This window comes from Choristoneura fumiferana, chromosome 27 (genome assembly GCF_025370935.1).
Source record: "Choristoneura fumiferana chromosome 27, NRCan_CFum_1, whole genome shotgun sequence".
Taxonomy (NCBI): Eukaryota; Metazoa; Arthropoda; class Insecta; order Lepidoptera; family Tortricidae; genus Choristoneura; species Choristoneura fumiferana.
This window is the reverse complement of record NC_133498.1, coordinates 8,686,520-8,710,374: the sequence shown is the minus strand read 5'-3', so window position 1 is coordinate 8,710,374 and position 23,855 is coordinate 8,686,520. Positions and strand designations below refer to the sequence as shown.

Genomic DNA, 23,855 nt, shown 5'->3' with positions numbered 1-23,855 from the left:
TGACGTGGGCCTTACGAGGTTAAGGAAGAGCTTTATTTTTCATCTAGATAAAAAATTGCGTTGAAAACGAAGTAAAACAGCCTATGCAAGTAAATGTACTATTTCTTTATAAATACAGCCAAAGAAATTTAATTTCGTGCCCGGGAACTGTTTCATAATCAGTTTCTTCTTATTTTTTGTTTTTTTTTATGCATCTATATTTCAGTTTGTATTTTCGATATGAGTGATTAAAACTCAATTTTACTGTAAGGTGGCCAGTTATTGAATTGTGGCCAGTAAATTGACGATTCACCCTACCTAGATTTTCTCAATTCCATGTCATAAACAAAAATTATTATCAGTTTTATTAGACTAATAAACGCCAGTGTTTGTTGTCATACATTATTTATAGGCGCAACTGTTTCCTTTGATTATAAATGTCACGGATTAAAAAGAGGCGCGAATAAAATGAACCGTATTTTCAATTGAAACCCATGTTTTGTATGTATGTATGTATGTATGTATATGTATGTATGTGTGTAAAGTCTTTATTGCACATACAAATAAAAATACAAATACACAGAGAGGAGAACAAAGGCGAGCTTATCCCTACAAAGGGATCTCCTCCAGCTAACCTAGTTAAAGCCAACCATGTTTTTTATCCGTAATAATTATATGAGTGAATGTATGTTGTGCATGCAGCTGGAACACGTCATATTCTAGTTAGTAAACTTTAACCTTGATGACATTCAATAATGTAAACGAAAAGCATTTTAACAAGTTTTTTTTTATTTGGCCTTGTTGGGGGGGGGGGGTCCTCATCGAGAGAGAGAGAGAGAGAGAGAAACATTTATTTACACATATTCGATACACCTAAAAATACATTAGATGGAGAAAAAAAAAATAACATCGAATAGTATAAAGTGGACCCCACTCAGCATAACCATATCATATGTATCGGCTCGCATACCTGTTGTAAGTCCGAAAGTAATGTTTGTTAGAATTAACGTTTGTCATAAGTAGGTACATAACTCATAACTCTTTTTTTCTCCGAACCGAATAAAATAATTGTTCAGAATTGTTACAAAACAAATTAAACCTAACCTATAGTTTACTATAGGATGACCATTTAAAAAAACTAGAAAAATGTAAATGTAACGTTTCAGTGGGAAAAAGTTATGAGAAACGATGATTCGGACAACCAATACGGTATGACTAGCGAAGAGTATGCGAAATTTGACGCACCCGTGGTTGGGTTAATTCTTGCAAGCCTATTTTGGTGCGCTTCCAGCAGTCAGATTGACTTGAAATTTAGTATACATTTAAGTAAGCTTGACGATGATGCAAATACAGTCAACAAAAAATAGGTAGGTACAGTCAGTAAAAAGTTTGTATTCAAAATGAAATTTTTAACAGAATTTATTTTATTTCTCTGAGATTTTAACAGCAAACACCGGCCAAGTAAGTGTCGGACCGCACGCATAGTATTTGGTGTTTCATACCTAATGTGCGTCAAATAGGTACACAAAACTATGCAATTTACCGGGACAAAAATATCCTATGTTCTTTGATATTTATCGAAATTCATGTGCGAAAGTACATTCAAATTTACCAAGAGCTTTACGAAGGATAATATAGCTGGGAAATCAGCACAGCAAAGCAACTCAGTGGTGTATGTGAAGATCCCAATCCACACTGGTCCCGCGTGGATACTACAGCCCAAGCCTTATCATTCTGAAAGAAGGTCTTTGCCCAGGAGTGGGGCGTAAAGGCTGGACCTGGAATAATGATTAGCACAAAACGTGTGTTGAAAAATAGATTTTTAGCAAAAATATAAATATACAAAGCCGTGGTAGCCGAGTGGTTTGACCTATGGCCTCTCAAGCAGAGCATCGTGGGTTCAAACCCCGGCTAGCACCTCTGAGTTTTTCGAAATTCATGTGCGAAATCATATTTGAAATTTACCACTAGCTTTACGGTGATGGAAAACATCGTGAGGAAACCTGGACAAACCTGCGAAGCAATTCAATTGTGTGTGTGAAGTTCTGTGGTTAAGTGGGAACTACGGCCCAAGCCCTCTCATTCCGAGAGAAGGCCTGTGCCCAGCAGTGGGACGTATATATAGGCTGAGATGATGATGATAAAATATCTGTTTTGAAAAATGGCCTCTTTCCGGTATGAAAGTGGTATTCCGTTTAATTCTACCATAGACATGTTTAACGGCATGTTAACTCATTTCGACTGTACCTGTTCTTTAATTAGATACTCGTTTCCAATCAACTTTGCGGCTGCGTCGTAAAATCAAATGAAATTGTTGTTTTCGCGCGAAATTAGGAACCAGTATTGCCAACCGATAAAAATGGTGTTGAAATGCGATAAACGCTCTTGTTTATGGTTTGATAATGTCGGAAATGTGAACTTGTAATGTGGGTCGGACGATACGTTGCCGTATATCTGTGCACCTGCATTTGACGTGATTGATGGAAGATCAGAAATAGGCAATGAATTAAAAGTAATTATTCTGCACACCCGCGACTTTATGATCGCTACGTTTATGCAACACCATGTGCGTTCTTGCAACTACTTCACCGCCACACTGTAAGAACACACACAAACTAACACCACCACACCACATTAATTTATTAAAACTAATATTCTGATGCTAAGGTATGGTTGGAGGTTATCCGATTCTGCTGCAATGTGCATGATTATTAATAACTTTAATAAATACCCAAGCAATAATTAAACGCAATTACGGAACATAACACCATATTGAGAACTAACTTGGCCAGAATTGTATCTCTTTCTATTCCGCCAATTCGCCAACAAAAGACAAAGACGGCTACAATTCTCAGCGTGCGCTGTAACAGCTCGATTCCATAGATAAATACCAACTTTTTTAATCGATTCTCGCAAGTGTCGGCAAAGACAACTCACATATGCCACTTTAAATGTGATAATTCTACATTGTAGATTACAAAAATGGCATTTGATATTTGTTGAACCTAATATGTTTTCTTTAATTAGGTGATACAATTTTGATTTCTTATGGAACGTGCTCCATTCGTATACGGCCGTTAATTAATAAAAGCTTGTATTTTACTTCACTCTTCATTTATGTAATTGTAAAAATCACGGAATTTTCAATTCAACTGCAGAATTTAATGGTGTCTTCTTCTACAGTCTGTCAAAAAAGAGAAGAAATTAAAAAGTGGCAACACTGTAGTGTCCTCCCTTTTTGGTTTGACAGGGTTTGAAAGGGATGACACTAGGTACAGTGTTGCCACTTTTTAATTTCTTCTCTTTTTTGGCAGACTTTAAGTTGCTACTCTCTTGATAGAGTAGACGTGGTCGGATGAGGATCTGAGGGCCAACTGCGAAATTCGAAAATGGAAGTTCGTATCGTACCGTCGCTCTCACTCTCGTATTAAGTAGGTATAAGCGTCAGAGGGACTGAACGACACGAACTTCGATTTTCGAATTTCGCAGTAGCCCCGCTGGCCCTATACTATGAAGTGCAAAAGTTGAACTTCGTATGGTGCCGTCCCGCTGACGCTTATGCCATTTAATACGCGAGTGAAAGGGACGGTGCGATACGAATTTCGATTTTCGAGTTTCGTAGTAGCCCCTCAGTACCAAGTTAACCTTCATGATTAGAGAGACTTTTGACCTGTCATAGTAACTTCTCACTTATCGACTTCCGATATACATACATATTACCTATTATAAAAAATAGGTATTATACCTACTAGTGAATATTAAAAGTAGTTAAATAATAGGCGGCCTTAAGTTAAAGAGCGATGTCTCCCAATTAACTTTCGAGAAGTTGAAAATGTGAAATAGACACATGCAATGAATAATGAATGGATAATAATTTCTAATTTTATAATTTCAGTTCAGTTTTTTTTCAACTTTAATGTTGAAATTTTTCTGTTGTAAATGTTAGGAACTGTTCCATTAAAAGAAATACTTATTTTTTTCAAATTTTCCGGTTGTCAAGTATTTCTTTTACAGTCAAATATCCATTTGTGGATAAAAAATAATGCTCTACATAACATGATAAGTTTACGACCATTTAATTTAAAGTCTAATATATCGACATCATTTAGGTAGAAACGATAAGTGAGAAGTCATTATGACAGGTCAAAAATGCCATGAAAATTCTGCTCTCTGGCATGACGATTATAATAGTTTACCCTTGCTTTCCACACAGCAAAGCTGCAGTCCGGAGTTCTTAGTTGGCAACAGAGAGCAGTGCCCACTCTCACGTAAGGTGTTTTGGTCGCCCCGGGTTCGATCCCCGGCCGGGGCAGATGCTTGTATGAAAACTACGAAAAAAAACGTCTATTCCGAAAGTACAGCCACCAGCTCCAATATCTGACACAAGCGTGCATAAATATCTAATACGACTCTATTTCTAGGGCCGGAAGGACTGTCAGTTATTTTTGCACGCTCCGCTGTGACAGATATTAATGCTGGTTACTGTATCTAGACCACAAAGGGTTCTTATAAATGTTACCTCGCTTTATGCTCTTGTTGTACAATCTACTATTATGCGAGCGGAGCCACGGGTAGAAGCTAGTTATGCTATAAGATACAAATGGCATGTGTGGGTATACATACGCCATACCTTATAACCTTATAGGGTTGTATGTTCAAGCTCTATTTGGAACTGCGTATTCATCGAATCCCATAATTCTTCAAGTCTTATAAATAAATGAACGAGAATTACCTTGCTGTATCGATCACGTGCTAGACGGTTGCGTCTGTGCGGTGATTCCAGCACCCTTGGTCTATTTTATTTGGCATAATCCCGTAGGACATATAGTCTCCGTCCACCCCGTTGGGAGAGAGGCGTGATTTTATGTATGTATGTATGTTATCCCGTATCGCACAATATTGTTTGGGTATTCTTTCATGTCGCCATTAAACTTTTTTCCAATGATTGGTTTCACAAATGTTTCATTTTGGCCATACAAATGCATTCTGAAACTGAATTATGTGTGTGTGCCCTGTGTTCAGCTCTCGCTGTGATTGGTGCTCATTGCCGGAACGAAGTGCCACGCAGTAACTAAACAATTTGTTAGCAAGTTTGAGTTGAGTTGAGTTGATTAGTTTACTTTGACATTTAGAGACTATATACATCTCTGAATTATTTAGATTAGGAATTTTATTATTAACTTAGGGACTTTATACATCCCCTTGCTGTATAGTAATTTTATTATTAACTCAGGGACTTTATACATCCCCTTGCTATGTTTAAGGCTGTATATTGTTAAGCTTACGGATTTTAAACTTTCATATTTTTAGTTTAATTTCTAGTCACAGGCTCGCGACGTCGAAGTTCCCAAGACGATCCCATAGAGCTTATGGGAACGGAAGCAATACCATGCCCTCGGTACCGCTCTGCTTTCAGAGCATGACATGAGTGCGTGTGAGCTAACTTTGGCCAAGTTTCTTGCGGCGCATTCTTCTTCCACCAGAGATGTGCGAGGATGTGTTGCGAGCAATGTGTTTTTCATGAACTAATAGGAACGCTTCATTTACCCTATCCTCGACAGCTAGGGTTGCCAACTTTTTTTTACAAATTATAATAGTACATTGTGTCTTAAGGGCGGTAAATAAGGAATTACGAACGAGAGTCTATTAGAAGCCCGAAGTCGAAGACTGAGGGCTTTAATGAGTCAATGTTCGTAATTCTAGTACCGCCCGTGCGACATACAATGTTTTTCATCACATTTGCGAGTAAAATTTTATATTTCTAAAAGAAATATTGGCGATACCTTAGGGTGCGCTCTCGGCAGCGCTGCATGCCCTCCCCCTTCCGCAGCATGTGCCTGAGCCGCGTGTGCATGTGGTCCTGCAGCAGCGCGCGCAGCACCATCAGTACGCGCAATGACTCATGCGACCGACCACGGGCTTCATGACAAGCAAATTAAGGTCGAGGGTTTTATTTGGGGGGTTGCAACCAAGGTAGCCTGCATGTTACGACACTGTTTACGAGCAAGTGTGATGAAAAAAGTATAATGTAGTGAAAAACAGTATAATACTGTTTTTAACAGTATAGTTGGCAACCCTATCGACAGCTCTAGTGGAAATAGCTGAGCGGAGCGAGGATAGGTGAATGAAGTGTTTCTACCGGTTTATGACAAACACGTTCCTCGCGTATCTCTGGTGGAAACGTAGCCTTAACGCGTGCGAAACGTAGCACTTAAACTGCATGCGCATAGCACTAGTAATAGTTAAGTCGATGGTAAAATGGGTTTTATGAACAAGTCATATAGGTACACTCGAGTTCATAAACTTGTGAGGAAAAATTTGATCAAAATATCTGAACACGCTTCTACGCCGTTAACAATAGAGTCGTGTTCAGATATTTTTGATCAAATTCTTGCTCAAAAGTTTATGAACTCGACCGTAGGTACAGTCAAGGGCAAAGATATCGACACGGCCAAAGTTACAAAAATATGTATACACGACTTTGTGCACTTAACATTAAGGCCGTGTATACATATTTTTGCAACTTTGCCCTTGACTGTACTTGTTGTCATCCATCATCCCAGCCTATATACGCGTCCCACTGCTGGGCACAGGCCTCCTCTCAGAACAAGAGGGCTTGGGCCATAGTTCCCACGCGGGCCCAGTGCGGATTGGAACTTCACACACACCATTCGCAGGTTTGTGCAGGTTTCCTCACGATGTTTTCCTTCACCGCAAAGCTGGTGGTAAATTTCAAATGTAATTCCGCACATGAATTTCGATAAACTCAGAGGTGCGAGCCGGGGTTTGAACCCGCGACTCTCTGCTTGAGTGGCGATAGGTCAAACCACAAGGCCACCACGGCTTTTTACTTGTTGTATAATCTACTATTTTCGTCTTACGTATTTCGGAACTTCAAACACCTTAACTTAAAAACAATGCGCAGTTAGAGCCATAACTATAATGTCAGTTAATTAGCACTAACCAGAATGAGTCAATTAATATTATAATTCAATACCATTGTACGGCTATGGTATGCTGTGCACCTGTCTCACGGTGTTAGGGTTGCTGTCCACTGAATTTTAATTCAATAAGTATTTAAAAAAAGTTTAGCAAGCAGTACAGAAAACACAGGGACTTTCTGAGGTAAGCAATAGGCGGCCTTATCGCTTCAGAGCGATATCTTCCAGGCAACCTTTACAATGGAATGGATGGAGAAGTAAGGAATAAATTTTAGCATTACATTACAGCAATATCAAGAATACATAACCAATTATACAATACACATACGCAAAAATCCAAATAGATAGGTATGTGGATACATAATAACATTAACAACATACTCATAAATAAACTAACAGTTATAACATTCACACGCAAGAGGACAGATATTGCTCCCTAAGCATAGACTTGAAGATAGGCAAGAACTTAGCGCGCCTTAAGTCTAAGACTAAGACAGTATAAGAATAAACGTAGAATTTAGAGTTTGAAAGAGGGACAGTAAGGCGAAAGTTCTGATAGCAACGAACAGAAGTAACATAGCTAAATCGCTCTTTGAGGTAGCAAGGACTGATTTATAAATACCTAGGTACTCAATTTATTTACTTCCATATGCCTACTATTTTCTCGCTTTATAGTAACTATAACTATTATGAATTACATACATACGAGCTAAGGTGCCTTGCGCCAATCAGCCACCAAGAGCCGAAGAGGATAAAAATGAAGAAAAAAAAATGTTTTCCATCCAAAATACTTGCGCAATTATTTTGCAGTATTACCTCAAAAAATAGAAACAAACTTTTGAAGATAAAAAAAACTCGGGAAAATGTAGCATTATTGTAAAATGTATTCAATTTCTCCGATTCACACTGAACTGCTTGTCTAGCGTGCGAGTAAATACAGTCACCAGCACCAATATCTGACACAACTAAGCGTGTATAAATATCTGATACGGCTCTACTTTCTACACTTTAATGTCTTAAACTTTGACAAACATAATATACCTTTTAAATATCGCAGAAGAGTACTAAGAAAGTATTTTCTGAAATTCCCATGGAGTAGCGAACGTTTCTGATATTAATTTATTCATAAGGGTAGCGTCCTAGACTATTTATTGATATTTTAATAAAAAAAACTGGGTTATTAATTAATTCCATATTTATAACATCTGAGTGTAAATCACAACACATAAAACATAATTTAAACAGCACAGAAATATACAATATGGCATCATAAAATATAACGATGCACCAAACATGGTTAGTGGACTGACACCTTTATATTGCATTCATTTATGGAATATTAGTAACTGAATGTTAATGTAATGGTTATGAGTTCTGAGTACCATAATACTATGGGAAAATGGTGAGTACTCTACATAAACTTCAATGTCTGTTAACTTGGGAACTGTAAAATTGGAGAATGGATTTTGTTATTTGATTAATGTTATCTTACAATAGGCTTCAGTGGTTTCTTCATCTTGTAAGCCGTAGGACGTCCACTGTTCGCCGCCTGATTCAATAAATTAAATAAATTAAGAGTATCTGTATTTCAATGAAATAGGGGTTTACATGTTTCAAATGCGGCGCGTCTCTAGTCACATACCTAATTTTTGCAAATTTGTCAGAATTTTCTTCGTCATAATTTTTTTCACACCGAAAAAATTTTTTTTGTGTTATTTTTAATTGCTCACCCTACAGATAACTGTAGGTTTAGATTAGGTTTGTTTTTTAACAATTCTGAACAATTACCTAATGGATTCAGAGAAAAAAGAGTTATGACAAACATCAGGCAGGTACGGTCAAGGACTTAAACTCATAAGCCACCATGGAAGTAAACGTCATAGTGACATCACATTAATCAACAATGGAAATCGTAATGACTTTTCCTTTGAAAAGGTTCCATGTTGGCTCATGAATTAAAGTCCTTGACCGTACAGTCAAACTTTCAACAATAATGCGAGCCCATATGAACCAGTTTAAAAAAAAAAACAAAAAAAATATATCATGGGACACTTGACACCAATTGACCTAGTATACTAGACGACAGTTGAACATACTAATGTAGACAAATACATACTTAAATACATATTAAACATCCAAGACCCGAGAACAAACATTCGTATTGTTCATACAAATATCTGCCCCGGCCGGGAATTGAACCTTCATAGTCAGGTTCTCTAACCACTTGGCCATACAGGGACAGATCAACAAGCAACAGATAGTTCTCAATAACGACGTCATGTCACATTTCATTACAAAACAATTCGAACAATTTGTCACCACAAACATTGTAAGTAATATGCAATAATTAGTAGTTTCATACATTATTCATTTTGATTCATACATTTCAACCTTAAAGGTATGTTGAGCAGCTGTTTTGCTAACTGGTGGAATCCTCACTATACTCGAGTCCAGTCCAGTCGAACCAACTTGACAGCACCAAAGTTCGCATGCTTCGATTTGTAGCATTCGAACATGGCGGATGTAGACAATATCTAATTTTGCTATTTCTGTTTCTTTCGCTAGTTGAAGTATAATTTTGATAGTGTTTTATGCGGCGATTAACCTTAACAGTGAACAGTGATCACAAAATTCTATATTGCTCTCGTGTCTGTCATTTTTTAATGCGCAAATTGTCTCCACGTGGTTTCTGGAATTTTGCTATCAAGTTGCAAAAACTACAACCACCGTACAACGTCCCTCTCAAAGAGAGTTTACTTTGACACTGGCGAAATTGTCCTATTAATTAGGACAGAAAAGCCATATTTTAAAAGAAGAAGAAGAAGAAAGTTCGCATACTTTTCGTTAGTCATACCGATTTTTTTTCCGAATCATCGTTTGTCATAATTTTTTTCCGACTGAAACCTTAAAGTTTTCTGAAATTTTTAAATGGTCATTATCAGAATACTATAAGTTAGGTTTGGTTTGTTTCATAGCAATACTGAACAATTATTGGATTCAGAGAAAAAAGAATTATGAGAAACGATCATTCTGAATAACATTACATTCGGACTTTCATCAATAAGTAGGTATGCGAGTCGATATGGACCCGTACGAGGGGGTCCGTATCGGCTCGCATACTAATGTTGCCACAGTTACACCAGTGCTGTAATATCGATATAAAAAAATCTTATTATCGATGTTAAAAAAAACTCTTTTTTATTCTAATGGATGGCAAACGAGCAAGTGGGTCTCCTGATGGTAAGAGATCACCACCGCCCATAAACACCTGCAACACCAGGGGATTGCAGATGCGTTGCCAACCTAGAGGCCTAAGATGGGATACCTCGAGTGCCAGTAATTTCACCGGCTGTCTTACTCTCCACGCCGAAACACAACAGTGCAAGCACTGCTGCTTCACGGCAGGATTAAGAAATAATACGAAATAATAATAAAAGAAATCTTTTCTTTGAAAGATTTCGAAAAAAATGTTGAACATCGGTAAGGATCCGCCATTTGGTTTTATTGACATTTCATACTCGTATATGTCATTAGACTGAACTGCCATCGGCTTGCTTGTAACTATTTCCGTTATTGTGAAATTATCTTTACGTTAATATTTGTTGTTATCCTTTTTGTCGTTTTCAGGCCACAAGCTATGAAAATAAAGTGCGAAAGTGACAAACATTTTCAATCCGCCTCTACACAAGGTTATATCGACAAATTTGTATCGACATATTCCTATGCCTATTTTTTTTTTACTATTGCTGGTAACATTTTCAGTTGTCAAGTCGCCCAATTTTGGACTCGAGTATAATATAAATGCGAAAGTATGTCTGTCTGTATATCTTCACACTGAAACCACTAGACCGATTTAAATGAAATTTGGTGTGATAGCTTAAGAACCGGGGAAAGATATAGGATAGTTTTTATCCCGGAAAATTGCATAGTTCCAGCGAGATAGCGATAAACGAATTCTATGCCTACGGATTTGGGGACAAAAGCTTGTCGGTATGTACAGTCACGATCGTTAATTTGTGATCGAAGATCGAATATCTGTCATTATGTATGTATGACAATTCAAAGGATTTTTTCTATGCATAGAGAGCACTATCTGTCATCTTGTGCATGAGCGTTATATGTACGATTTATATTGATTGTAATTTGGTCTTATCGCTTAAAAGCGACCTCTTCTAGACAACAATTTAGATACACCCGTTAAAGTAAATGGTGGAAACAAATAGACTCGAGAAACGGGAATCAATAACATCAAAATAAACAAAATAAAATATTGATTATATATAAGCCGTGGTGGCCTAGTGGTTTGACCTATCGCCTCTGAAGCAGAGGATTGTGGGTTTAAACCCCGTCCAGCACCTCTGAGTTATTCGAAATTCATGTGCGGAATTACATTTGAAATTTAAGGAAAACATCGCGAAGAAACCTCCACAACCTGCGAAGCAATTCGATGGTGCGTGTAAAGTTCCCAATCCGCATTGGGCTCGCGTGAGAACTATGGCCCAAGCCCTTTCATTCTGAGATGAGGCCTGCGCCCAGCAGTGGGACGTATATAGTATATAGGCTGGGACGATGTTGAAAATATTGAATACATGTGTTTGTAAACTCTTTAGTGTACAAAAGTAAATCAACAAATAAATTGACAAACATTGAGAACATGTTGAGACACATGCACAAAGGTGAACTTATTCCTTTAAGGGATCACTACCCGTGAACCATTGAGTGGGAATAATATGAGTAGGTATATTCTGTATGGCATTTTAAATGAGTTTGTCCGCTGCCCAAACCCTTTGATTTTCAGACGAGGCCTGTGAATACAGACGACCGATATTGGTCAAGTAAAAACACTATAAAATGCCAAATAGACGGAGGAAAGTTATTTTATTACGATATTATAAAACGGGTGCGGGTTTTCTCGAGCAGTTACTGACCGCGATGGTTGGTTGGGAGACACCGCCGCAGGTTACAAGTCCGCAGGTAAAGATGCTCTACCTTTGGCTTAAAACAGATCAGTGTATACCCACGGTTTCGTACATCATCATCATCATCATCTCAGCCGTAGGACGTCCACTGTTGGACATAGGCCTCCCCCATGGACCTCCAGTTGCTTCGGTTGGCAGCGGCCTGCATCCACCGTGAACCCGCGGCTTTAACCAGGTCATCCCTTCTCATTGGTGGACGTCCTACGCTGCGCTTGCCGATTCGCGGTCTCCACTCGAAAACTATTCGGCCCCAACGGCCATCTGTTCTCCGTGTTGTAGGGCCTGCCTATTGCCACTTCAACGAGCTAATTCGCTTAGCTATGTAGGTGATCCTTGTTCTTCTAGTTATCTCCTCATTTCTGATTCGATCCCGTAGAGAAACCTCAAGCATAGCTCTCTCCATAGCTCGCTGAGCAACTCTGAGCCTATTTTAAAGAAAGAAAGAAAGAAAGAAAATACATTTATTTAACGCCATAAAAAACAAACATAGGAACAAATATAGAACAAATAAAGACATACATGACGCTAAACAGGTCCCCACTCAGCATAATGCCACGGCAAGCCGTGGCGCTGATTTTCAGTGAGGACCTTATCTAAAAACTAACTTATAATAAAATTTTCGCACACATAAACAATTATAACTAAAACCAGCTATTGAATCGAAATTTGGCGATTTTAATAAATTTCCACGGAAATTCCCAATTTTTTTGCGGTTGAGATTTCGAAACTTTATCCCAATCGCGTGGTAATATCGGGATAAAGGGTCTCTGTTGTAATCTATAATATCGTTTGTCTTAATGTAATGTTTGGCATAATGATCATAATCCATAACTCTTTTTTTCTCTAAAACCATAAAATGTTCAGGATTTTTTTAATGGCTTTACTGTAGGACTTTATAAGTTAGGTTAGGTTATTACACAATTGTGAATTATTTATAGTTTTCAAGAAAAGAGAGTTATGGCAAATCATCATTATGGCAAACATTTCATTATGGATTTTAAATTAATATGTATGGATTCTAATATAGACCCCGGGACAAGGAGTAGCCTATGTGTTATTCCAGATGTCCAGCTCTACACGTACCATATTTCATCCAAATGCGTCCAGCCGTTTCAGCGTGAAGGAGTAACAAACATAGACATACACACACACAAACTTACGCATTTATAATATAAGTAGGATTAGGTTGGGATTAAGTTAAATCTGGCAAATCATGAAATCATTCTTTTTTCCATACAAAATTAATGTGATAGTTAAAATTGAAAAACAAACCCATAAGGACAAAACTTCCAAAACGTTCAACACTCAAATTAGCACACACAAACAATCTGGCAAACTATCGTTTTATTTAACTATAAAACTTTTTATTTACAAGGAATAAAATAAAGTAGAGCACCTTTCCATACGAACTGAGACCACACACGATGCGCTTGCGCAGCAAAACATTTCGCTTAATCTTTACAACATCGAACAACACTTTACAAACTTAAAAACAACCTTAACTCCTTGGACCAAGGCGGACAGGACTGCATTGATAAAATTGTGTTAATTTTAAGACAAAGATAAATTGGCAGACTGAGAAAATTAAAATGAACCTTAACGTAAGGGGTTACGGTTCGGTAGATCACAATTCAGCTGCTTTTTAAATTAGTGGAACAGTAGAGTCGTTTTAATTTTAACTCCAGCGCATTATGCATTGTGTGTGGTCGGAATAAAGGTGTTTTTTGATTGCATGTTGTTAAAGTGTTAAGCTGCTATATTGATGGTTTTGTTTGGATCGGAACTGTAATTTCTTGCAGTTGTTTTGCTTAATTCCTGTACGATCATTAGTTTAGGTTTAAAAGTTAGTATTTAGATTTTTTTTGGGCTAAGTTTACTTTTGTTTAATATTACATCATTACTCATTACGTGATGGCCCAAAAAAGTACTTACTTTAATTGTTTACATTTCTGATTTTAATAAAATTAATAAGCATTAAATTTCTATTTTGATGAAGATTTTCGATTTAACTTCGAAGAGACAAAATAAATTAAAATTATTTGTTAAAAAAAATCTTTTGACACACTTTCGCATAACAAAATTGTCGCATTATTTTCCACAAACCATAGAGAAAAGAATTGCTGCTAAAAGAAAAGAAGGTTAGGTTTGTTGGACCTCTGACCTGACACAGAACTTACACCCTTATTCCCACCACACAAGGTGTTAAGCCAAGCAATATTAAAGATTATTGTATAAACGAGGTTTTGTAATATGAGTTTCGGTGATATGATAATTAAAAAAGGTAGAACTATTAAAAACACGCAAATGTCTATGAAATTTTTAATATCGAATAGTACAAAGTATATGTTTTGAACCGCTAAGACTGGCCTTTTAACAGTTAATTCATATTTTAACTAAATAGTAATAAGCTCATGATTCCATTATAAAAACTAATTAGTTATCTTTTCTTCCTAACAGATGGCATAACGAATTCAAAACAAGATGGCGGCGGTATCCACGCCACACATGCAAGATTCCCGCGTGAAAATACAAGAAAGCGACGAAGAAGCTTATTCTCCAAACACGCGGGACACAGCAACCCCGGACTACAATGAAGAAGACAAGGAAGAACGTCCTATACACGCCTTCTCCATCCACAACGTTCTGAAGAAAGAAAGGACAAGTCCTGAGAATGTATTCTCTACTGACAAGCTACTACAGAATACACCTAACTACGAAGACAATAATGATAACAATGATTCTAGAAATTCTGGCAGTGTCAGTCCTAGAATCGATTATGATGATAATCAAACTAATGAATCTAGAGCTGAAATAAGCGTAGACGATGACAATTCATGCTGTAGTGATGATACTGTACTATCAGTTGGTAATGAGGCTCCTGTATCTAATTTTGAACACGATAAAGACCAAGGTCTTACTTCTTTTAAACATATACAAACACATTTGAACGCTATATCACAGTTAAGCCAGAATCTGACGATGAACCAACCGTTGATATTGCGACCGAATCCAATAACACCGAATCCATTGATGTTTTTGAACCAGCCACTGCTGTTTCAGAACCCAATGATGGATATAAAAGCGCCGATGAACAATATCGCGCGACCACCTCCGAGTAATTTAATGAATCCATTCAGTCTTAACTTTGGAAGGAAGCAGGATTTAAGAAACGCAAGAACGGACGAAAATCGTAGACTAAATTACATGACTCCGAAATCACCTGAAGAGTCTTTTATGAATCAAAGTTTGAAGTTTAGTATAGATAATATTCTGAAAGCTGATTTTGGGAGGAGGATAACTGACCCTCTGAATAAGAGGAAGGTGAGGAGGCAAGTGGAAGTGAAGAGTCCAGTTAAAGAGGCAAAGGTAGAAGAGGCGAGAGTGCCTGAGGTCAAGCCGAGTGAGAAGGGAGGGGCGATTGATTTGTCGAAAGGCGATGACAGTGCCAGCAATTCGGGGTCAACTACAGGTGAGTTATTACTTAATTATGAGCAGTTTTAGAACTGTGTCGCTCTAGCAAGGAGGTTTTGATATTATTACATCTCAAAATACAAAAGAATGTCCTGATGGGGTGGGATACATAATAGACTATTCAATAATAATGTACTTATAAATAAAAATATCGTATTTTTCTTTAAAGCCCCATTTCAAAGTTTCTCTACATTGCGGTATTTGTTTGATCAATTCATTGTATGTTTGCAACTTTTCTTACTTAATTTCAAAAAAGGAGGTTATCAATTCGGTAGCATTTTTACCGTCGGGAATAATTGACGAGCTTTTGGTTAACCAATATACCCAATATTTTAATGACTTAGAAACCCCTGGTTTTATTAACAGACTTTAGCTTGTATAAATGATTTACTAACAACAATAATGAATTTGATGATGTGAGAGTGTTGATGATTGTGGTGATGTTAATGGAGCAATGTCTGCAGGCACGACGAGCGGCGACGGGCCCATGGTGTGGCCAGCATGGGTCTACTGCACGAGATATAGTGACAGACCTAGTTCCGGTGAGTGTATATCCTTAGCATAGCATTATATACAGCAACATGACAATTTTAACAGATAGGGAAGAAATATGGTAATCGCAGTAACAAAATTTAAACCAATTATGAAATAATTTTATACAATTAAAAAATTGCCGAATTAAGAATACTTGATTTAGTCGTTCGATGAAAGGAATACTCGATGAAATGAAAATATAGGGAACGTTAACTTTGAACTGATATTTAATGAAAAGTTTGCGACGATTGAATGATATACCCACAAACATAAATAACACACGTTAAGAGGCAACGTATCCCAATTTTTGTTTTAAATATTGAAAAACAAAGGAATTAGAAACCATCAAAATCAGATTTTTCCAACTTGGATTGGTATGCTATTGGGTGTGAAGATTATCAATCAGTTACATGCTATGTCTCCAAACTCTAAACTACTACACCCCTAACATCTCCCTTTTCTATTATCAGTAAGTTACAAGCATGAACATTGCGTTTAAAACAATTTGTTTATTACACACCCTCTCATAACTCCTCACCAATGGCCACATCATAACGGGTAGGGACGTCATAACTAGGGTTGTCACTCCTAACTTTATTGAACATAAAACACAAGAAGACAAAAGGAACTAACCTAAGATACCTTAACTAAATATACATGTTACTATAGTAATGAAAATTATAAAAAGAACACCCACATGTATCTAATTACTAGTATTTTTTGTAACAGTTGTATAAGAGGAGTCAGAAAAGGCGAGTGGCGTGGGTTACGATGTGAGCGTGAGGGCTCTCTGCCTCTGCCCTCTATCTCAAAAGCGGTTGAGCGTATGAAATATTTAAAAAATAATATTTGTCGCAAATTTTATGCTCTACAATATTTATAATGAATACGACACTAGAGCTATAAAAACCGAAACCGAAAAACTGACTTATGTGACCTTTGACCTTGAATAACTTACGGTGCAGACATGAGATTTTATGAGACTTTTGAGATAATTTTTAGAACACCAAAACGAAGGTATATAAGTACGAGTTCACAACTTATTATCTCTCATTCCGAGCCCCCGTTTATTTGCTAAAGTGTCTGCACTACTATTAGTTTAAATAACTTGACAACCCTGATCATAACCCGTCGGCTGCTGCGGGGGCGTGTCTGGATTTAGTATTATTAACCCTCCTGGGGTAGTTAAACACTGGTTTAATGTTAACCGTTTACGGAGGTCCCGGAGGGTAGTTTGTTTAAACACCCTGTCTCTTTTGGGGAACACAATTGGATGTTGTCGAAAAATAAAATTCGGTTGTTCGTTGGTTTACGCTTGTTACGATTAGGGATGAAATTAATGTTATTCATTGACTAGCTACCCGCAGGATGGCTTGTCTGAAACATTTGACGACGATGGCCAAGTGGTTAGAGAGCCTGACTACGAAGCTTAAAGTCCCGGGTTTTCCATCAGAGATGTGCTGTGCGGGGATGTTGAAATTAAGCGTTATTTTTCTTAATTGTTATTTTTTATTTGCGTACGTTTTCGCGTTTTTCGATTTTACTTACATTTTATTCTATCTAAGAAAAGTATAACTTTTATTGATGGAAATCTTAATTTGAATCAAATATTATAGTAAACTAACCTAAACTAACACAGTATATACATCATAACTAAACTGACAAAGTAGCAACTTAAAAATTTAAATCATTGTTACAAATATTAATAAAAAAGTAGGAGAATAAAACTAATTTAAAAATACAAACTATCGCAGTTGACCCGTTTTAAGCGTTTATATTGGTTAATGTTAACATATTACTCGGACGTTATTGGTGGAAACGCTGCTTAATTAATCACGCTAGATTTAGCATCGGTATTGTCTTTATTTTCATTAATTAACAGGTCTTTAATAATATTTGTCGAAACGGTAATGACAAAAAAAGTCTCTAAAACGCTTAATATTTACTCAATACCCCCTCCCCCCCACAACCCACGTCTGAAACCCATATTTTGAACAATTGACGATACACGTTGAAAAAATTAACTTACGGTTTTAGCATTATGTGTGTGTTCTCTATCAATCACACAAGCCTTCGCATTTTGAACTTTAGTAGAATAATTAGTAAATTTTTACGGGTCAACAAAAATGTGCCCACCAAAAAAAAATTGCTACTACCTACTTTTGCATTATAATTAGAGAGCGGATTTCAAGTAGCGATTACAAGTTTAATATGGATATGACTAGTGCGATTGGTTACAATACAAAGACTATTTTAGACCAGAAATAGTAAGTGATACAGAAAACAGGTACACAGAGAGAAAATTCCAAGGTAAGCAATGAGCGGCCTTATCGCTTAAGAGCGATAGAGAGAGTTAGAGTGGTTAGATAGATAGATAGATTTATTTATTAGATATCATCTATACTAATATTATTAATGCGAAAGTGTGTGTTTGTATGTAAGTTTGTCCGTCTTTCACGTCGAAACGGAACGACGGATCGACGTGAATTAGCATGGAGATACTTTATGAGCCCGAGAGTGACATAGGGTACTTTTTATCACGGCAAAATGCACAGTTCCCGAGGGAACGTCGCGCGATACGGTTATCCGCGGGAAAAAGCTAGTACATACATAAAATCACGCCTCTTTCCCAACGGGGCAGGCAGAGACTACATCCTTCCACTAGCTACGATTCTGGCATACAACTCTCGCTTCCTCTACATTCATCAATCTTTTCATGATTAGATATCATGTTGTTTATTGGTCTTACAGTTATCTTATTACTTACCGCAATGATATTCTTGCAAAAAACTATATGTAAAAAAAATACTAAATCGTAAATCCTTTGTGTCGATATACGTACATCCTTTGTACAGTTGATATGAAAAATAAATACTTAATTGTACTAGTCTTATCCATATTAAACTTGTAATCGCTACTTCAAATCCACTCTCTATTTATAATATTAGTATTATTACAGTGAGATTCTCCTTTAATACCTATAGGTTGACCTGTGCAATAGTAGTAAATGTGATAGAGTCGTTAATTAGTTGCGTAACGAATTACAAACCGCGAGACGTTAACTGCGCGACGCGCGAATGAAGGCAGCGAATTGCAGTTAATGAATTAACTACTGTACCTACCTGTAGAAAACTAAAACTGAATATGAAGCTAAACTAAAACTACAAATTTTCTGCCTCAGGCATTGACCCCAAGACACTGGCCGCATTACCTCTCTGAACTGTTACCTATTCCTAATCTTTGCGAGAGGTACCTACGTGCCAGCCAGCCCTGGGGTCTCATGTACCTACCTATCTGGCGTACAATGACATGTATTTTTGTCTGTAGATACCTATAGGTAGTGCCACGAGAGTTGAAGTGAATGATTATGATTACACACACAGCTCCAACATCAAACATGTCATGTAATGACAGTAGGATTTTGACATTTACCTACTCATTGATTTCATTCATTCTCCTTTTGTTCAATCAGTTATTTTTGTAGCTGTGTGTATAATCATTCACTTCAACTCTCGTCGCACCATCTATACCTATCTCAAACACATGCTTTTACTGAAATAAAATATATTTTACTCCAGAAACAATTCCACGAGTAGAATAATTTCAAATAAATAATTAAAATCATACCATTTTTTTTATTATGACAAGGAGGCAAACAAGTATGTGGGTCACCTGATGGGAAATAATCACCTCCGCCCATGAGTACCAACAACTCAAGGAGAGTCACTGCTCTGTTACCGGCCTTTAAAGCAAGTATAAGCCCTTTTCTTGAAAGCCCCGATGCCACACTGAAAGAAAAAAGATTTTCTAACAGTAATAAAAAAATTGTTGCTTGTAACATAACTTGAGTGACTCCAAAACTAAGGCCTACTAGTACTAAAAGTTAGGTGATGTTACAAAACCAGTTTTGCAATATTAGCATAATTTTGGTTCCTAATTAGTAAATTTTGGCTAAACTTCAAGTAACCAAACTAGTTCAGCTATCCTTTTCTTTTCAGTGCGTCGTCCGGAAACATTGTTGACGGAAGTTGATTCCGTATTTTCTCTGTACGTCAGTAATTATGAATCAAATTAAATTCAAATGTGACAAAAATATAAACAAAAAGCACCCCCAAAACAATGTAAAAAAATCTGGTGAGGGCGTACAGCTGGGTCGTCAATATTGAAGTAACACCAATGTTGCCAACGTTCAGACCCACGATCACTGTAAAAAAAACTTCACACTACCATATTAATGAACCCACTATTACAAGGTTTTGCTGATATTGTAACAAAATCAATAAATCAAATCGACAAACGCGTTGATTTGCTAAAAAAAATTGTTGCCTTGCCGCAACTACTGTTGCGTCAAACAGTAACATTTCTTATTGCGTAGAACGTAAGGTTGATTGTGCGAAGTTGTTGAACGGTAAGTAGATCATAATACTGATTTCATTTGCTAATAGCGCATGCGTGGTTTTTTAGAGATCTTTCGATATAAAGACTTCGAAGCCCCCTCTCTCCGTTAATCATCGTCTGGTGACCCCTTAATTACTGCAAAAAGTAAGGGAGTGAGCGAATGAAGTTTGCATTCCAACTTAGACTAGAGTTTGTATTATGTTAATACTGGGGGGCTACTGCGAAATTCGAAAATCGAAGTGCGTAGCGTACCTACCGTCCCTCTCACTCTCGTATTAAATAATATAAACGTCAGCGGGACGGCAAGATACAAAATTCAAATTTTGCATTTCGTAGAAAAGGTACTGTATTTGCCCTAGCTTAGATCGTCATTAGAATTCCCTTGCAAAAAGTCTAACAATAACATCAACAGACGGTCTTATCATGCAGAACCCATTTGCAACAACACTATTGTGCTACCGCCCGCTGTTCAATTACTCAACTTTTTGCCCGTGATCGGTTAATTCTCAGTATCAACAGTAAATTATGAGTAGTTATAACTGGTGAAATAATGAAGTGATTTCAACTATGTAGTTAATTACATACTGCCTGTTTAATGTAGTGTGACTTGTTTTACCGATATGATTATCACTAGTCTATACCTCTGGCTTTGCACGAGTTGGTTATTAGGTATAGTTGAATGAAATTCCGGGATTTTGCAAAGATTCCCGTGGGAACTCCCAAAAATTACAGCGTAGATTCTGGCTCCATATTTTTTTCACCGAAAATATTTTTCTGAAATGATTTATTAAGGTTTTTTTTAAACTAAATAAGTAGTTCAGGATTATACAACTAACCCTACGTTGTTTATGGGTTCTACATTATAGTCCTGAAAATATTTTCCCAAATGATATAATATTTTTTATTTATTTATTGCAAAATATTAATATACACATTTTGCCATAAGAAGTATTTCGCCAAATTGCAAAACAATTTGTTGGCGAACCAAACACTCGAAAAATGTATAGTTTAGTCAGTACCTATTAGTTTTGTATAATGTAATGTACTGTAACTATTGTGCACAATATATATTTTCCGTGTCATATAATATGGACGAATATTTTGTTTTCTGAAACTTAACTATCCTGTCCAACGCATATGTTAGGTAAGGAATGTTTTATAAAAATCCTGAAAAACGTACAGTTTAAAAAAAAACATCCGTCCATAATATGAAACAGTTGGAAATTAATAATTTAGGAAAAATAGTACCTGGGCGGCCGAGCTTTTCTCGGGCTAAAACTCGGTACCAAGCGTTTTTCCAGAAATAAGACCAAGCTAGATCGATTTTTCATCCGCGAAAACCCCTACATACCAAATTTCATCGAAATCGTTGGAGCCGTTTCCGAGATTCTAATACCGTTTTAATTTGTCACTGTAACTACTCAAGTACCCATCTATATCCTTCCTAAAACAAAACTAGCACAAAATTTAATCGTCATATAAAACTACCTTGAATTTTTATTTATTTACTATATTTATTTGTATTCGTTTGTTGTTAGGATTAATAAAACACATCTTAACAAAAAATAAATAAAACTTCAAGGTTGTTTTGAATTATTTAAATTTTGACTTAGACTTAGGAGTTATAGTGACAAATTAAAACGTTTATATTAGAGTAACCACGTCTAACATCTAGTAGCATGCTGTACGGTTGTGTTGCTCTGAAGATGAGCTCTGGTTGAGTTCGAAAGGCGTCAGTATAGTGTGGTGGTGGAGATAGATGGGTTTGTGTAATTTGTTTGTGTTCTTAGAGTGTGGAGGTGGAGGAACTGCATGAACACGCATATCTTGCATGAACGTAGCTATCATAAGGTCGCGGGTGAGCAAAGTTATTGTTTTAGTTCATTGATATGGACCTCCGCAAAGCAACGCCTGATTCAATAGATTACCTATCTACCATACGGAGTTCAAACATTCATGCTATTTCGTCCCCTCTCTAAGAGCCGAAGAACCCCTCTCCTAAACATCTGTTTTCAAACCAAGATAGCTGCATCCATTGCCATCTTAGGGTGAATACAATTTGTTTAATTCTATTAACAGCTAGGGTGGATTTTCATCAAATTATCCGTGATGATACATCCGAGGTGCATAATTTGATGCAATTGATTAAGTGTCGGTCATAGTGAATTGAATACTTGGATATAAGCACTAAAAACGAGAGATGCTTTTGCAAACAACATACTAAATACCTAAGTACATACTTATCCAAAACAAAATGGCCCCTATTTCTAATGACATAAGATTAAAGATGCCAACTATTGGGACATTGACGATCTCTTGTACGTTTACCTTGTGTAGAATAATCAATATTGGTTAGGTATTGACATGTAAAGTTTATTAAGGATTCGTCGTAATGGCTACGGAACCCTATTTCGGGCGTGTCCGACACGCTCTCGGCCGGTTTTTTAGGGTTCCGAAGTCAACTAGGAACCCTTATAGTTTCGCCATGTCTGTCCGTCTGTCTGTCCGCGGGTAAGCTCAGAGACCGTTAGTACTAGAAAGCTGTAATTTTACATGATTATATTTATATCAGTCACGCCGATAAAATTATTTTTAGGTTACCTCCCATATACGTAAAGTGGGGGTGTTTTTTTTCTCGACTAACCCTATATTGTGGGGTATCGTTGGATAGGTCTTTAAAACCATTGGGGGGTTGCTAACACAATTTTTCTATTCAGTGATCTGTATGCGAAATATTCAACTTGAAAGTGCAAATTTTCATTGAAATCGAGCGACCCCTCCCCTCTAAACTGTTGGGTGGACAAAATTGAAAAAAATCAGAATGGTAGTAAATATATCAAATTTACAAGGAAAATTATAGCGGCTAAGATTGCTTGAGAATTATTAGTAGTTAAAGAGTAAAAAGCAGCCTAAGGTACACAATACGAAATCCTTAGAAAAATATTATTTGTTTTTTTTGTAATGGCTACGGAACCCTATCCTGAGCGTGTACGACACGCTCTTGGCCGGTTTTTTTATTATTTACTAGGTTTTTCTTTAAGTTACTGTGAATTGAATGTTTCATTCACTGCCAGAATCCCATTCACAGAAGTCCAGGTCGGATCCAGACTCGCTTAATCTTATCTTTCGACAAATAAGGTAAACGTACGAGTGCTCGTCACTGTCCCAGTAATTGGCATCTTTAATCTTATGTCATTAGCAGTTATCGAGCGGGCACTTTTGTGGCTATCTAACATTAATTATGTGCAAAATCAATAACGAAACTTTTTAAATTTAGTTATCTATCAAATCAATTTTGGAGTTCCCATAAGTAGCTCCAGCGTCGAGACTTTAATAGTTTTTATTGTACATAGCCGCCGAACTGCCCGCTTGATAACGGGTGGAGATGACAGCAGGGTGTCGAGCACTAGGACACATTACCTTAAATATATTTTTGTAACATTGTTTGTCTAATAATAGTTTTATTAATACAACATAACACATTAGGTACCTGTGGCGTTGCGTCTGATATTTCCGTGGTAAAGCCGAAGTAAAGATCGCACACATCCTTCAT

The 23,855-nt window shown here is 36.9% G+C and overlaps 2 protein-coding genes across 2 annotated transcripts in view; both read left to right on the top strand.

Annotated features, from left to right (window-relative positions):
• LOC141443296 (uncharacterized) overlaps positions 1–23,855 on the top strand; it is a 465,577-nt gene that overhangs the window by 292,422 nt on the left and 149,300 nt on the right. The window lies entirely within an intron of this gene.
• Positions 1–23,855, top strand: part of LOC141443292 (homeobox protein invected-like) — a 150,184-nt gene that overhangs the window by 5,745 nt on the left and 120,584 nt on the right. Inside the window, exons 2-3 of the mRNA XM_074108525.1 lie at positions 14,357–15,368; positions 15,835–15,912. Coding sequence (XP_073964626.1) covers positions 14,381–15,368; positions 15,835–15,912 — 1,066 coding nt within the window. The 5' untranslated portion in view covers positions 14,357–14,380. The remainder of the gene's footprint in view (positions 1–14,356; positions 15,369–15,834; positions 15,913–23,855) is intronic.